We start from the raw sequence: 16,746 nt of genomic DNA on the forward strand, positions 1-16,746 counted from the left end.
CCCAAGGCACATGACTGGACTGGCTAGTCTACCATCGATTGACCTTCCGGGACCCGCAGTGATTAGCTGGTGTCTGTATCGGAGACCTGCAGGCGTCAATTAATCACACATTCCTAAGTATCGCCCTGAGGGGTTTTGATCTGTAGAAGTGCTTGGATGTCTACGTTGGGACAAATTGGAGTTTTTCTGTTATGTGGGGTAGTTGGACACAAACTGAGTGAGTTAATTTATTCCATTGATTTGTATATCGTCAACGCTTTTCGGGTAGAAGCCTTGGTATGTCCAAAATTGTTAAACTTTGTAGGACATGGAAAAGTTTGGAAAAGGGACCAGGGACAAGATTTGTTTAAAATAAAAAAATATGTTTCAATTTTCTTGAAAATAGCAGATCTATAAGCACATAATGCGTCACGTTGTGAGCTTGTAGATCGGCTATTTTCCAACAGCCGATTTATATAGGGTTAAAGTAGTGGAAGTGCTTCCAGGACCCCCCTTGAACCACTTTAAAAAAAACCTGGGGGTCCCCGAACCCCACTTTGAGAACCACTGCTTTATACCGCACAAAATCACTGCCAGGCATACAGAACCGTTGAGAAAAGGAATTACAAAACAGTTTAAATAAATTAAGCAGTTGGTGGTCGTGAAGTTATAAAAGTGCATCCACTAAACCTCCTCAAAAGAAGTTCGGAAACTTCCGGTTGATTATTTCTCCCCATCAACAATACCAATTGGTATTGTATTTTATATTGTTATCGTTTATTAGTCACCTTCACAACGAGGTATAACTTGTATGGATCGTGCAACGGTGGAATGAGCAACACGGCTAAACGTGTGGGTAGCACCCCCCCACAAAATATGCCAAAATCCCCCTTTATGCTTCCGTTTCTAATCGCTCTCGTTTTGAGCGACCTGCCAGCACACACGTTTAACTGTGTAGCTCAATGCTCATTCCACCATCTTGACAAATTATACCTCGTTGTAAAGGTGACGAATCAACGATGGCAACGATATAACATACAATACCAATTGGTATTTTTGAAGGGGAGAAATAAACGACCAAAGTTACGTTTCCAAGCTTTGTGAGTTTATGTAGGGTCAGGTAAGCTGGCTCCAGGCCAAAAGCTTGCATCATTTTGACCTGATAAAACTTCCTCCTCCATTATTAGGTTGATGGAAGCAGTTTCTTACAAGGACAGTGAAACGGGTGGTCACATTCCAGTCTTATAACTTGAGTTTGGCTTTCAGTCTATGAAAAGCAAGCCTTTATGCACAGTTTAGACAGGTGCGTAAACGAGGACCAATCTATGGTTCGATAAATGTAGCGGAATTTTAAACGATTTTAAATGATTTTTGTGTGTTTAGATGAAGATATAAACCTGCAACAACCAAACATTCAGATTAAACATTGATGCATTGTGTGACATCATACTTAATAAACAGTGGATCATGTTATGTGTTGACCCTTTCAATCCGGGAACGCGTCTGTGTCATTTTAGATTTGAGCTATAACCATTTATTTTATACTTTGGCTATTCAAAAATAGCAGATCTACAAGCTCATAGCGCGGCACCGAGTGCCGCGCCACGAGCTTGTAGATCTGCTATTTTTGAATAGCCCAAAGAAATCAGTTCCCGGATTGAATGGGGTAAAGTCCACGCCGTTTCCTCTTGATGCATTTGTGATGTTTTTGATGAATAAACGACTTAACTGTTCTCTGCAGGTACATGGGTATCGGCCTCTCCGCCCAGGGTGTAAACATGAACAGACTCCCCGGTAAGATTACACTACTGTGTGTGTGTGTACTTGTATTACTATGCTTGTGAGGGCCCCACAAGTACTGTATAGTAGGATTTGAGAAATAGACACAGGTCTAGGCTTCGTTAGGCTTACAATTAGGAAAATAAGTAAGTTTCGGTTAGGATTATTTATTTATTTATTTAGAGGTTATGATTTGAGGTTTGGAGCTAATGCCTGATTTATACTTAGTTGTGCGTCAGAGTAGTGCACCGAAAATAGCCGATCTACAAGCTCCTGACACATACAAATGGCGTTCATAAAATATTGATGCCCTGAAGTATAGGAATACAAATGTATGTGTGTGAGCAGATGTTTATTGGTGAAGTTAGGTGTGTGTGTGTTTGCTAGTGTCTTTTGGGTGTGGTGTGTGTTCATTCCTGTCTTGTTTTGCATGGTGTCCTGTTTTAAGTGCTTTTGTGCGGGTGTCTCTTTGTGCGTCGGATGTGTGTCTGTGTGTGTGTAACCGAGACTTGTAATTTGTATGTATCGTCTGTCAGACATTTGGCGTGACTGTATCGGTGTGTTGTCGTCTTGTCACCCGGGTTGGGGACAGTGATCCTATATCGGGTCTGGAAATATTGGCAGCGTGCAGGAAACACTTGGATTGTTGTCAAGTGAGGTTGTCACTCGCCGACGACCGATTTCACGTATTCTTTATAAGATTACAGAGTGTTGGAATGGGTCAAACTAGATCTACAAGCTCATAGCTCATAAGCATCTTCCATAAAAGTTAAAACCCCAACCATATTTCACAAAAGCAATGGTTAACCCATTAAGACCTGGAACGCATCTGTGTCACTTTTTGATTTGAGCTAAAGAAGCATTATTTTACACTTTGGCTATTCCAAAATAGCAGATCTACAAGCTCATAGCGCGGCACCGAGTGCCGCGCTACGAGCTTGTAGATCTGCTATTTTTGAAAAATCTTGAAAATGTGTACAAATCATTTGAATATATATTGTTTTAAAGTGAACATTTTTAACTCAAATCTTTGCTTCTGGGGGTCCCTGGAACAAGATCGGGGTCCGCGACCAAACGCATTATATTTTGGGGGTCCTTGACATGAAAAAGTTTGAGCACCACTGATATAGAAACATACGTTTCTATATCAAAAAAGCTTTTTTTCAAACCCAAAAACTTCACCCCAAAACTAAAGCCACACAGCCGGTTCAATGCAAACATTATCCAGCTACATTTATCTGTGTGAGACCTCTGTAGCCAACATGTGCGGTATTTCCTCTCCTTGGTTTTTGAATGTCAAGATCTGACCACAGAGGAATATTTTTTTCTTCTTTTCTTAAGCATTCATGCGTTGTATCTGTTCATTATCTGATGACTGATGTGCACATCATGCGGATGTGTCTTTATTATGAAGCTAGCTGTGGTGGCTGTCGCCCTTAACATGACCCCTGTTAACCCATTCAATCCGGTAACGCATCTCTGTCATTTTAGATTTCTTTGGCTATTAAAAAATTGCAGATCTACAAGCTCATAGCGTGGCATCGAGTGCCACACTATGAGCTTGTAGATCAGCTATTTTTGAAAATTCTTGAACATTTGTGCAAATCTTTAAATATATATATATTTTTAAAGCGAACATTTGTCAAATATTTTGTTCCCGGGACCCCCAGAAGGAAAGATTTGAGTTACAAATGTTCGCGTTAAAAAAAAGATATTGTGCTGTCAGAGAGCCAGACAAGCAGCAGTTGAGACGTTATAAAAACTGTAGAGAAAACCCAGCATATCGTCTCAAAAACATGTGCAGCATGTGCCTAAAGAAAGCTACAGCTGTGTCCATGTTATGATGGGGGAGTGTCACATTCCACATCAGCCCGACAGTTGTAGTTCAAAGGTAACCTGAATCCTGGCGCTCGGGTGGCGCAGTGCTAAAGTACCTGCCCACCACCACTGCGGAGTCTTGCGGTTCAAATCCACCGCGGTTAGAGGTGGGCCGATCTATCGTCCCGCGATATTAAAACGTGGAGATATGTATCGTTGTGACGTCATACTGTATCGCAATATTTGTTCAACTTTTCTTTTTAAATGATTTTTTTAAGAGGAGTTATTACTATATGGTGTGTGATATGAAATGTGAGCTACCATAATCGCAGTAATCCTTAATCATATTCCATCATATTCAAGGGCTTTTGGAGAGAAATGAGAGAGACCCCAGTCACTTTCAGTTTAGAGCACTGCAGAGGTTAGGTGTCTGTGTCTAGCTGATGCTCGTTGACGCTCGTTAATGTTACATGCATCAAGGCAATTATGTTTCTGTACTGTCAAATAAGCTAACATCTAATCTATAGCATCAAAGCCATAGATTGTTCCTAAGACACTCTGGTTTATAGATATTCTGTTCAAGCTGTTAATTACTAGGCTACACGTTACTAGGCTACACGTGGTTGGTAAAAGTCCAGATGACAAGAATATGACTTTAGATTTTTGATGGAATTTCAGTATTTATATTATATTTGTTATTAGTGTCTATATGTCCTCTGAAACAATGGGGTTTATAGTGAAAACTTCACTTGTTTAAGCTTGTATAATTGTATTTATTTTTGTGTAAAACACTTTTTTGTGTTTCATCATAAATGAAGCACTTTTAAAGATTGAAGACTGAAGATTTTAATAAAAAAATAATATCGATATCGTGAGCCCTATATCACGTATCGTATCATAACATTAGTGTATCGGCACACCCCTAACCCGCAGTGCATCCTTCTTTGTCGAGCGTCTATATGAACACAATTGGCCCCGTGTTCGAGGGAGGGAAGCCGGGGCGGCGAGGGTGATATTTGTCACTGCACATACTCTTCTAGGCTGAGACGGCACCTGTCAGCAGGGGTTGTTGGGCGGGAGGAGTTGGACGGAGGTGCAGACGATTACAAATTTAAGTTGACGATTAATTGTCACTCAAATAATTTCAAATATCGATTTAATTTTGTGTTTGGCGTTGAACATTGGAACATATGAAGCCTTTTAGGCTTCATAATAAAAAATTGCACAGGGCAGTTATGACAAATAACGTAAATATACAAAGAAATTATTGACATATTAAATAATTGTATACATATACAAATAGAAGAAATGGCTGATCTACAAGCGTTTGTAGATCTGCTATTTCAGCTTTTTTGATATTTGAAAATCTGTCAGAAAATGTCAACATGGAAACGATTATGCAAAAATCATTGCGACTATCGCAAATAATGTACTAATTGTGACAGGCCTACCGGAGTGTGTGTGTGTGTGTGTGGTTTTATCAGACCACACAGGGTGGTCTGTCCTTGGCTGCATCTCACTCCCACCACCAGCAGCACCCACAGGCCCTGACGCAGGGTGGAGACTCACCCATCGGCCCTAGCAGCCCCCCCTCAGTAGAGAGATAACAGGAGGCCGGCTGTCCACCGGAGCCAGCCCAAGTCCCAGCTAAAATAATTTACATTTATTATAACATCACTGACCAACTGGTACTGGTAAACGCACGACCACTACATACAGTATAAGGAAGCCTAGAGGTGTGCATAGTTGAGCCGTGTTTGATGTTTTCAGCACCCTCTGAACACACAGCTTAACACATACATAAAAGGCTGGACTCCAGTGGTGGAAGAAGTACTGCGTTTTTTTTTAACTTAACCACTTAAAACCTATATGTTTGACTGGAGTCCCTCAGGGCTCTATACTAGTGTCGTCTCTGTTATTGTGGGGAAAGCTTTAGCTGAAAAAAAGCTCACAACGCATCGTAACCTGTTGTGAGCTTGTCGATCTGCTATTTTCTGCAAGAGTTTCCCCCAGAATTCAGATGCTAGTGTTTAAGTGGTTAAGTAAAAGGAGCTAGCTAACTATTTTTGAATAGCAGAGGAAAAAAAAGGTCTTAAGTGGTGTAAAATCTTGGTAATATTCTAAATCTCCTAAAGTAATGAGCACCTAAAGTTTTCAAACAATTAGAGTGCACTGCAGTAAAACAGTACAATATTCGCCTCTGAGATCTAGTGGAGTAGTGGACGTTTAAAAGTATCGAAAATTGTAAATACCCAAAGTAAAAGTGCCTCAAAATTTACTTGAGTAAAGGGTTACTTTCCAGTTTCCACTACTCCTGGTGGCTAATAACAATTAGCTAATTGCCTCTTCTCCAGGCTGTGTTCCAGACTGCAGCAGAAGTGTGTGTGTGTGTGTGTGTGTGTGTGTGATGGATGATGCAACAGCAGCATTTTAATAATCTAGCCCTGCTGTAATTTACTGCTGGCTGTCATGGTTGTTTTTCTACACTGCTGCTAGGATGGATGTACAGTCAGTGTTTGCTTTAGGACAGTGATTTTCAACATTTCCAGGATCCCTCCCCCCAGTTTGACATGCATTATTAGGCCACAGACCCCCATTTGATACAGTTTTTATCTCTGGGGATCTCGGTTTGAACTGTAAAATCCTCAGTGGTCATTTAACTCTTGAGAGTGTACAAATGGAACTAATTGGACCCGGGTACGGGTCCAATTTAGTTGCATTTGTAATCTCTCGGAGTTACAGACCTGTAAGGGTCCATTTGGTTCTCAGCTATGAGTAATTTAGCTGGGGGACCCTCTGGAACCCCCTCAATGACTCCTGGGGGTACCAGAACCCGACGTTGAGAACGTCGGAGATGGTTCCTGTGCCCATTGATGCCCACAGGAATAACTGTAGGCCAGTGGGTAGCAGGGGTCGGCAACCTTTTTTGACAAGGGTCATGTTTTTATTTTCTTCCGCCATATCGACATTAAGTTATGACACCACATAAAAGAAAGATGTTTGCTGTCCATATAGTCCATATTTTCTTTCTCAGCAGGACATTGTAATGATCATTTGACTCGGAGAAATAACCCCACCTATCTCCCATACTCCCATATTATTCATCATCAGTCAGAGTTCAGAGTTTGCATACCTGGACACATCACGTTTGATTGCCTCTGCCTTGTCTGCTTGATCTTTGAAGAAGAAAAAAACACCCTCCTCTCTCTCATACTTATGCCTGTAACACTTATGCATGTAACACTTATGCCTGTTACACTTATGCCTGTTACACTTATGCCTGTATTGTCTGTAACGTGGTTGTACTACGTAAGATTGACATTTTTTTCTGCATGTGGTGTAAAACCCCTTCCTCACAGGTTGGGACAAGCACTCGTATGGTTACCATGGCGACGACGGCCACTCCTTCTGCTCGTCAGGCACCGGCCAACCATATGGACCCACGTTTACAACGGGCGACGTGATTGGCTGCTGCGTCAACCTCATCAACAACACCTGCTTCTACACAAAGAACGGACACAGCTTAGGTACCAACGTTACCATGGTGATATGTACACCATCACTCTTGGGCAGAAACCTTGTATCTCTGTGTTTCAACTCTTTATGTTTTTTGGGGTAAATTAATGCCCTACGTAAATTAATGCCCTGCGTCGTATAGGAGTGTTGCGCAAAACTCAAATGAGTAAAACAGCTGATCTACAAGCTCCCATCGCGTTTCATTGTCGCTTATTTTGAGCTTGTAGAGCTACTTCCGCTATTTTAGAACACTTTTGAAAGTGTTATAAGCCTAAATAATAACCACATTGGATCCATTGGAACACATTAAGCCAATTGATAATGTTTCAATAGTTTTATATTGTCTCTGTAGGGTGGAAACCTCATGTCCAAAACTGTTACTTTTCAGGTTTCAAATTCATCTCGAAGCGTGTCGCTTCGCACCAGGTTTCAAGTTTGCGGATCTGCTACTTTTGATGCTTTTGTCTGATGCTGTAGTATGATCAAATAGGGCGTTAATTTACAAAAAAAATCAATTTGTTGATCATACTATAGCATCACACTAAAGCATAAAAATTAGCAGATCCACAGGCTTGAAACGTGGCGCGAAACGTCACGTTTCGAGCTTGTCGATTTGCTACTTTTGAAGTTGAATCCTAAAAAGTAACAGTTTTGGACATATGAGGTTCCCACCCGACAGACGAATAGCTAGCATGCTATTTGCCTTTGCCCTGTGCAAAGCTGCCATTGTGTGAACATTGAAAACGACGACCGCCCACCTACCACGAGGGACCCACTTAATGTCATCCCACCCCCCTGCGTGCCAGCGCTGCAGTAGATGCAGCGAGGCAGAGAGAATCTGGGACGGTGCAGGAGACTTTTACAGTCAACTAAAACGTGAAGTCATTTATTGTCTTCTCTCAACGTGACTCGTGAAGCTCAATTCTGGAAATTGGACCGTTCATGAACAACAAAGTTGTTTCGGGCAGCGTTTGAATTTGGGCCGGTAACTCTAGGGTACAGACTAGAGCAGTAAACGTTCTTTTAATATATTTTACTAAGTATAGAGTTTTCTGGTTTAAATAAATATCTGTTGTGTAGTGTTCCTCCATGGAGTGCTCTGAGGCTGGAGTAGAGTGTTTACAAGACATTCATTGTACGACTGAGGAAGGGGAAAGAAGGCTGAACGAACTCTTTGAGTTTCTAGTGGCAGAAAATGTGCATTTAGTAAAGTATCTCCACTTGCCCATGAGATTGATATAGACCTCATTCTCCCCACTTCCTCCAGTGACTATGGCAATGGAGTGATTTTCCCTAGAAATGCTCTGAACGGCCTGTCTGAGCGCGTGTCAGGTTCTTGATCCGACCAGAGCTTTTTGGAGGACTTTAGGTGTGAAAGGCACCCGAGTGTTTTGCCGAATGTGGTGACCTATCGATTTCTGTTCCGTCCGCTGGCTGCAGCCTTGTTCCGGCGGACGAGGTTTCCAGCAGACGAGGTCACGTGCTGTCAATTCGGCCAATCATCAAACGGTCGCGCAAACGTCCCTTTTCCTTTCCGTCTATTTATTAGTTTTAGTAAAAATCCCACAGCTGTCGTCGCAGCAGCTCTTTCAACTTCCTGAAGTGCTTGGCACATTCCCTGCCAATCACGTATATCTACGTTAATGCAAATACAACCGTTCGCCGCCGATCACGTAAATGTGTTTTTCAAATAATAATAGGAAAAAAAAGTAATAATATATGTATGTGTGTGTGTGTGTATATGTATGTGTGTGTATATATATATGTGTATATATTTTTAAAAAAACTCATAGAACCAGGAGATAACGTGATCCGAAGATTTACGGCTCCATTCACTTCCTGGTTAATTTATTTGGGAATAATAAATACTATGTATTTTTGGCGAGAGATGCTATTTTTAACAGTGGATAACAACCATCAGGGGATCGATCATACGGGAGCTAAATTTTCTGTGACTACTTAAAAAGGTTCGAAAAATCGAGAAAAACCCTGGCAGAAGCTAAAAAAAACGATGACAGACTTTTATGTCAGATGAAGATATGCTGTGGAGACAGATAGAGCTCCAAAGTGCTGACATTCTCTTTCTTTTATCTTTGTTTCAGGTATTGCCTTCACAGATCTACCGGTAAGTGTCTTAACTCTATTTACAGTTATTCAGACGTCCTAATGGGTGTACATAAAAGCCAGATTTATGCTCTTTTGTACTGTAGTCATGTGCCAAATAAATTGCAGGTTTACAAGCTCGCAACGCAATGCATCAGTGAGGTGTTGGGGACCCCTGCTCTAAACCACAGGTTCACAAAAATGTCAGGCTGCGACCCCCCCCCCCCAAAAAAAAATAAAGAAACTTATTTGAACTTGGGACCCCCCGCCTCCACCCTGACTAACATTTGGTAGGCATTACATTTAGTTTGACTGGGTTTCGCAGATAAATATTGTGAAAATAGACTAGAAATAAACTACGAGAGCTTGTAGATCGCCTAGGGTAGGTTCTCGAAATGAGAAGTTCTTATGGGTCAGAGCTTTCTGTGGTCACTCCAGCACACCTAGACGTCTCTACTATCTGAACTAGTTGGGACGGGTTTGAACAGTGTCACTAGTCAGAAGTTGGGTGGTCGTGATTTATATTTATTTTTATTTCCCGCATTCAGTCCAGGCTATTCTGTCAGCAGTGACAGTTTGGAACAGAGAGGAGAGGAACTACAGTCTCTACACACCTCTGAAATCCCTCTTTAGTGACCATTGATAGACACAAACTGTCACAAGAAACGTCAAAACCTCCTCCATACCTCTGCCTTAATGTCCACAGCATGTCGGAACGATGACCAGGTATTGAAATAACCACACTAGATATGTACACACTGTACACACATTCTCCAGCGTCTCGAGACAGAGCAAGCATGACTGTGATTAATTAGATCATATTACTGAGTGTGGGGGGGGGGTGGTCGGTCTAACTTTCAGAACAGTGTGGTTGGCAGTTTGAAGGGACACTTGTCTGTTTTTTTCTGACCGGCCATCAGAAGAAGGTTCTGAAGTCTGATAGATTATTTTGTAGCATGCATTTTAGGGCTGACCTTGGATTATTTAATTTGTGTCAAAGCTTCTGGGCCCTAAAGCGATCACTGATCGTGAATGTTGTCACGCTCACTATTCGCTCATCTTGATCTCCGCCCTCCGTCACTCACCTTAATTTGTGCACTGGTCGCTCCGCTCAGACCTGTCCGCTCAGCAGCAAAAAAGAAGGGGAAAAAAAAGTATTTTGCTGCATGTCGGAACGGGAGCGTCTTGGAGCGGCATGCCGAGTTCCCCCCCACCTTTTTATAAACCCGCTAGATTAAAAATCATTCCGCTACGCTCACATGCTCTGACTTGAGGCGCAAGTTAAGACACGCGGGCCGAGAGCTGCCACTCAAAATATATATACGTATATATATTTTTTTAAAGATATGAAAAAAAAAGATATACCGGTATATAAAAAAAACGCCAGAATAGTCGACTTATTTTTCCATGTTCGAATCCCGTGCCATCGAACGAAGCTTTGAATATTTGAACTATTTGGGTCAGTCTTAACACATTGACTGCCAGAATTATTTCATAATTTTTTAGCCAGTGCCAGAGTTTTTCATTGGAAAAAAAAAAGTACTCAGGAGCCGAAATACAGCATTTTTAAGTTAACAAGGAAGTGGATAGGAGTCTAGATCTTCAACTAATCATATCTCCTTGGTCTTTGGGTGAAATTGGAAAAAAATAACATTTTTTTTTTTTTTCACTTCACGTAGATCTACGCGATTGGCACGTGGCGGCTTTAAAGCGGTTCGCGTAGATCTACGTGATTGGCAGTCAATGTGTTAATGCAATTGATACGTTGTTGAGCGAAGTCCCTCAGAGCTCTATGCTAGCGACTTTTTCCGTTTTTGCTCTACATTAAATATCTTCCGATCAACAAGCTTGTCGATCTGCTATTTTCTGCGGAGGTTTTCCCAAAATACAGATGCTGGGGTTTTAAGTGTTTGCCTCCTCCTGTTTTTGTAATGTGAACCCCTCCCACGACTCGCCCCCAACACACTAGAACCCCTCCCCACGACCAGCCCACGCCCCTCCAGAACCACAGTGGAGGAGGCCATACATGCATTAACCACACACCGGGACACAATGGTCCATGCCATGGTCGGTTTAGCTTGTTCCTTCTCCTTCCTCTGGAAAGACCAGGGACCAGAGACCTGGTTCAGAACAATCAAAGCATTGAGCAGGAAAACGGGGTCTTGGCTGAGTGCCACGCATTCATGTCTGACCAGAATGGAGCGCTGCCGTGCGTCACCTCAGCACAGATGACCTTTTCTAAGCTTAGTGGGCTGTCACTAACACGGCATGAAGTGGATACACACCATGCACATAGGGCTGTCACAATTATGAAATCTTACTCGACGATTAATTGTCACTCAAATAGGCTAATTGCGATTTTACGATTGAATTGTGTTTGTCGTTGGAACATTATGAATACAAATTAAATTTCTGTCTGGCTTTTAAGCTTTGTAAACAATAGGTGCACAGGGCAGAGATGACAAATAACATATTTAACTAGGAAAAAGTGCTCTTCGGAGCACAGATCTCCGCCAGGTCAGGAAGGTTATTGGGTTATTGTGGGACAGCTATGTTCGGAATTGGCCAATCAGGATGGAATATCAAAAATCTGACGGATCCGGCTTGATCAATTGACTATAGAGATGATGCGTACCGATTTGCGTGATATTTGGACACAATTGAGTGATATAAAACAAATGTTTTGCAAAAATCTGCCTCCTGGTGGTGCTATAATAGGGCAATGTTCACTCATTCACTGCCACTGACGTAAAAAACGTAATTATTCCCGTTTACCAATGCTGCCAATGATGTAAAAAACGTAATAAAAATATATAAAATATATATATATAATTGTTTTAACTTATTACTTAAAAATCCTGTATCTCGGCTCCTGTGTACTTTTTTTTTTTACTATGTATTTTTGGTCAAGACATGCTATTTTCAAAGGCAGACAATTAATGTCAACGAGGTCGCGATGACCTCGTTGACATTTGTGAAACCACACAGTATAACCCTCAGTGATTAGCAACCATCAGGGGATCGATCATAATGGAGATAAATATTCTGTGACTACTTGAAAAAGAGAAAGAAGAAGACATTTAAAAAATCGCTGGCAGTGGGCAAACGCGGCCAAAAATAAGGCTGGCAGTGAAATTAGTTAAAAGGGTGGCATGGGAAAAATGCAGGGCAAAGGAGTGTGCATACAAAGTTCTACTCAGATCGGTGCAGTTATAGGTAAAACCACGAAATGGCCTGTATAGCACCACCATAAGGCTGATTTGAACATTTGCCAAGTGCCATTTCTCCTCGGCCTACCGGGAATGTGTGTGCAAAATGTCACAGAAATGATACGCTGTGTTCATGATTTGAGGCATTTTGTTCAAAACGTAGCACTCCTGCAAACTTTGGAAGCCAATTGAGATAAAATCTGAAAAATCTGAAAGACCTGTTTCGTTTAACTGATTCACTGCCAATCACGTAGATCTACGCGAACGTATTTAAAGCCGCCACGTGCCAATCGCGTAGATCTACGTGAACAAAAAAATATATATATACCGGTGTGTGTATATATATATTTTTTTTTTCTTCCCAATTTGACCCAAAGGCCAAAGAGATATGATTTTTCGAAGATCTAGACTCCTATCCACTTCCTTGTTAACTTAAAACTTAAAAATTCTGTATCTTGGCTCCTGAGTACTTTTTTTCTTTTCAATGAAAAACTCTGGCACTGGCTAAAAAAATATGAAAATACCTCTGGCAGTTAATGGGTTAATGACTATAGAGTTGCTGTGTACCGTTTTGCGTGATGACAAAATCTGTAGTAGTTCTGTCAAAACAATTATTTAGCAAAAATCGGCCTCTTGGTGGCGCTATAACAGGCCCATGTGAAACATTTGGGGCAGAGGTTCTGCTCTGGATGCCAGAGCAGAACCTCTCCCCCAAATGAGTGTAGTGGAAATAGCCGATCTGCAAGCTCAAAGCGCGTCGCATGCGACGTGTTTTGAGCTTGTAGAGCTGCCATTTCCCCCCCAAAAAATTATATATGAAACTTTTTAACATGGGAAATTATTATGACGATTATGGCTGTTATATGACGGTTAAGCAAAAGATTATTGCGATTATCTCAAATAATTGAGATTAGGCGATTTTGTAACAATTGTGACAGGCCTACCAGGGACCTCACGATTCGACTTATGATTGTTCGTTCCGTCACGATTCTGTTTATTGGCAAAAATTGCCATTGGCAGTTTTTCACTGCCATAAAAAGTTTTGTCACTCAAAAACACTATCCATAATAGAATGTCTTAAGTCACGGAATGTATACCGTAGTTATAATTATAGTTAATAATTATAATAAATGATAATAAAATCTTGCCGTCAAAGAACCATGACAAAGTCAGTCACCACTCCTCTCCTGATCAGATGAGGCCTGCTGGTTCACTGGCATTACGATCATCTGCTTGACAAACACATGTACAGCTGTTGGATTCCTCATCATGTCTAATCACACTCTATTATGCTACTGCTTCTATTAGCGGTATCATTAACACATCGTTAACCAGACGATTGAGTAATTAATGAAGTCACCTCATATATAGCGTCTGGTTAGAATGGAAATCACAGAACTTCCTTCTAATGTGCTCAGCTGTTTTGTGTTTTTATGCAAATTCATGTTCTAGTTCCTTGTCCGTTTAGTGTTATCGTTGGTCTGGTCTCGTGATTGATTTTGATTTTCAGCTTATTATTATTTTTACATTAAACGACAAACGCGTTGTGAGCTTGGTATACCTGCTATTTTTGGTGATTATTCTCCCCAGATGAGGGATGCTAGCATTCAAGGGGTTAGCACTGACAGCCCTCCTCTCTAGGGATCGACCGACATTACTTTTTCAGGGCCAATACCAGTATGTTGTTGCTGTCGGGCAGAAACCTCTATTTCCATATTTTTACTTTTTGTGTTTTTTCGTAAATTAACTCATTCCCTGCCTAGAACGACTAAAACGACTTCTGTCCTTTAAGCCCCCTCTGCCAAGAACGACTAAAACGACTTTTAATAAAAAAAAAATTCTTATTTATTTATTTGTTTTTTAACCCAAAGACCAAGGAGATATGATTTGTTGAAGATCTAGACTCCCATCCACTTCCTTGTTAACTTAAAACTTAAACATTATGTATCTCGGCTCCTGAGTACTTTTTTTTTTTAATTAAAGATCTCTGGCAGTGGGCAAACGCAAAAAAAAAAAGTTCTGGCAGTGAATGAGTTAACTCCCTACTTGATCGTACTGCAGCGTCAAACAAAAGTAGCAGATCCACAAGTTTGAAGCACGGCGCGAAGTGACGCGTTTTGAGCTTGTAGATCTGCTAGCAGAATTTCTTGTAAACTGAACTGAAATTATAAATAAAAATGGCAAAACAGCCTCCCTAAGTTTTTTTTTCCTGTAAAAACATAAATGAAAATAAAAAACAATAATCGTTGTTAATAAAAAAGGTTGCTGCGCCAGAGATGCGCATTCCTGCACATAAAAAGCAATATCGTTTTTTGTCTGTCACAGACACCGATAATTATAAAAACATGAATATCGAGGCAGATAATCGGTGGACGTTGGTGGTCGATTATCAGTCTATCCCTACTCTTCTCTCCCTAACCTCCTTGTCTCTCTCTCTCTAGCCCAACCTGTACCCCACAGTGGGCCTGCAGACGCCCGGCGAGGTGGTGGACGCCAACTTCGGCCAGCACCCGTTCGTGTTCGACATCGAGGACTACATGAGGGAGTGGAGAACCAAGATCCAGGCCCAGATCGACCGCTTCCCCATCGGGGAGCGAGAGGGAGAGTGGCAGTCAATGATCCAAAAGTAAGAGTAACCACTTAAACCATTATTTTATACTTTGGCTATTCAGTACATTCAAAGATATATTCAAAGATATGTGATTTCTTCACCTGATTGGCAGTATGTCGAACAGCAGGAACAATATTATTAAAGGGATTCTAGGCAAGTTCAGAGATCAAAAAAAGAAAAAAAATGTTGTCAAACAGTTAGTACCGTTGACTGACAACCCCTTCAGCCAATCAGCAGTTCAATCCCCTTCAGCCAATCAGCAGCGCCTTTTCCCCATCCCCAGCCAATATGACACAGGGGGACTTTAGAAGGGGCCATGCCGAAAATAGGTTGCTTTATTCGGATACATACGTGTCACTGCCCGCCCCTGCCGGTTCTCTGAATTTAAATTTTTAAATGGGCTCCGTCATGATTAATTGACCACATATATGAAGTTAAACAACTACATTCTATCCAAACGATATCTTAAAAGTAAATTCCGTGCCTCAAAAAAGTTTGAGAGCATTTTAAAACCGAAAGTCAAAAGTAAAAACTGCCCACAGAAAACACTGGCGGCTCGTTCCATTTTTGACGTCTGCACTCGGTTCCATTCGGTTTCACTCGAATAGTTCACGCGGACACGCACGGACGCGCACATGCGTGCGTTTCATTTACGTCCCGGACACCTAGATGCCAAAACATAAACAGTAGGGAAAATATGGATTTCAGAAAGAGGACTGTTTCAATGCAGGAAAACACCCCAGCATCATTATGTAGTAGCTGATAGAGGGGAAAAAATGCAAAATATATATAAATATTTTTTAAATTTAGGCTTAACACATTAACCGCCAAGAACGTAGTCCTACGGTCCGTTAAATCCAACTGTTAAGCGCCGAGACCGTAGCCCTACGGTCCACGGTCTTTTCGCGGTAAAAATTTCCGGGTGCACTTTCGGAATTTTTGACCCCCTTCCGTTTCCGGTTTGATGACCGGAAACGGAATTATTTGGGATCCGGTTTTGACGATCACGTCCGCCCTCGTTCTACAGACGAAACTGAAACTCAATTCTCTTCCTGTAGTTTTTTCTCCTCGCATTTCACTGTTTAACGTAATCCGCTCTAACTACAACATGGATACCCCGTTTGACACGTGGTTTTCACTGGGAGATACAGTGGGATGTCGCGGATGTAAACAGACCGTGTACGGCTCAATCTTAAGGATTTTAACAAGATCTATGGCGACATGAAAAAAACAACAAAAACACCTTGGCACTGAGTACATTATGAGATTAACCTCTGGCGGTCGATGTGTTAATGTTGCCTAGAATCCCTTTAAAACATCATAATATCACAAATTACATATTGTGTTAATAGTTTAGGAAAGAGGCTTGTGTGGCGGGTTTCCTTTGACACCGTTTCATGAATTGTATAATGGGACTTGGCCATGTTACTTTATTCAGTCGTGAGATTTTATTTTGCTTTAATCCATGAGTAAGGGCTAAAAAAGAAAACTACGTTTCCCATCGGCCCGTACTGTAATGGGGATTAGCGCTCTTCTACTGGGATTACTTGTTCTGAATGGCATTAATCTCCATTTGATGGGGCTTGGGATTGATGGCGGGAGAGAATGGCATCACTCTCACTCCAGAGAAAGTCCTGTTTTTAGCCCCAGGATTTAAAAAACTGGATGTTTTTTAAGCTGCGTGGCAACAGATTGCTGGAGGGGAAATGAGATTGTCCACGTTTTTATAAA

General features: G+C 41.4%; 3 protein-coding genes across 3 annotated transcripts in view; 2 read left to right on the plus strand and 1 right to left on the minus strand.

The window, feature by feature from the left end:
* LOC308093112 (tubulin alpha-1B chain-like) overlaps positions 1–16,746 on the plus strand; it is a gene marked incomplete at its 5' end in the record, with an annotated part of 213,967 nt that overhangs the window by 150,392 nt on the left and 46,829 nt on the right. The window lies entirely within an intron of this gene.
* ranbp9 (RAN binding protein 9) overlaps positions 1–16,746 on the plus strand; it is a 44,271-nt gene that overhangs the window by 9,420 nt on the left and 18,105 nt on the right. The window contains exons 3-6 of the mRNA XM_080439319.1: positions 1,721–1,773; positions 6,936–7,103; positions 9,195–9,217; positions 14,846–15,030. Coding sequence (XP_080295445.1) covers positions 1,721–1,773; positions 6,936–7,103; positions 9,195–9,217; positions 14,846–15,030 — 429 coding nt within the window. The remainder of the gene's footprint in view (positions 1–1,720; positions 1,774–6,935; positions 7,104–9,194; positions 9,218–14,845; positions 15,031–16,746) is intronic.
* LOC308093091 (nuclear receptor coactivator 2-like) overlaps positions 12,837–16,746 on the minus strand; it is a 208,974-nt gene continuing 205,064 nt past the window's right edge. Inside the window, exon 25 of the transcript XR_013933848.1 lies at positions 12,837–12,863. The gene's annotated coding sequence lies outside the window, so the exon portion shown is untranslated. The remainder of the gene's footprint in view (positions 12,864–16,746) is intronic.

This window comes from Gymnoscopelus braueri (assembly GCF_963280865.1).
Source record: "Gymnoscopelus braueri genome assembly, chromosome: 10".
NCBI classification, from domain to species: Eukaryota; Metazoa; Chordata; class Actinopteri; order Myctophiformes; family Myctophidae; genus Gymnoscopelus; species Gymnoscopelus braueri.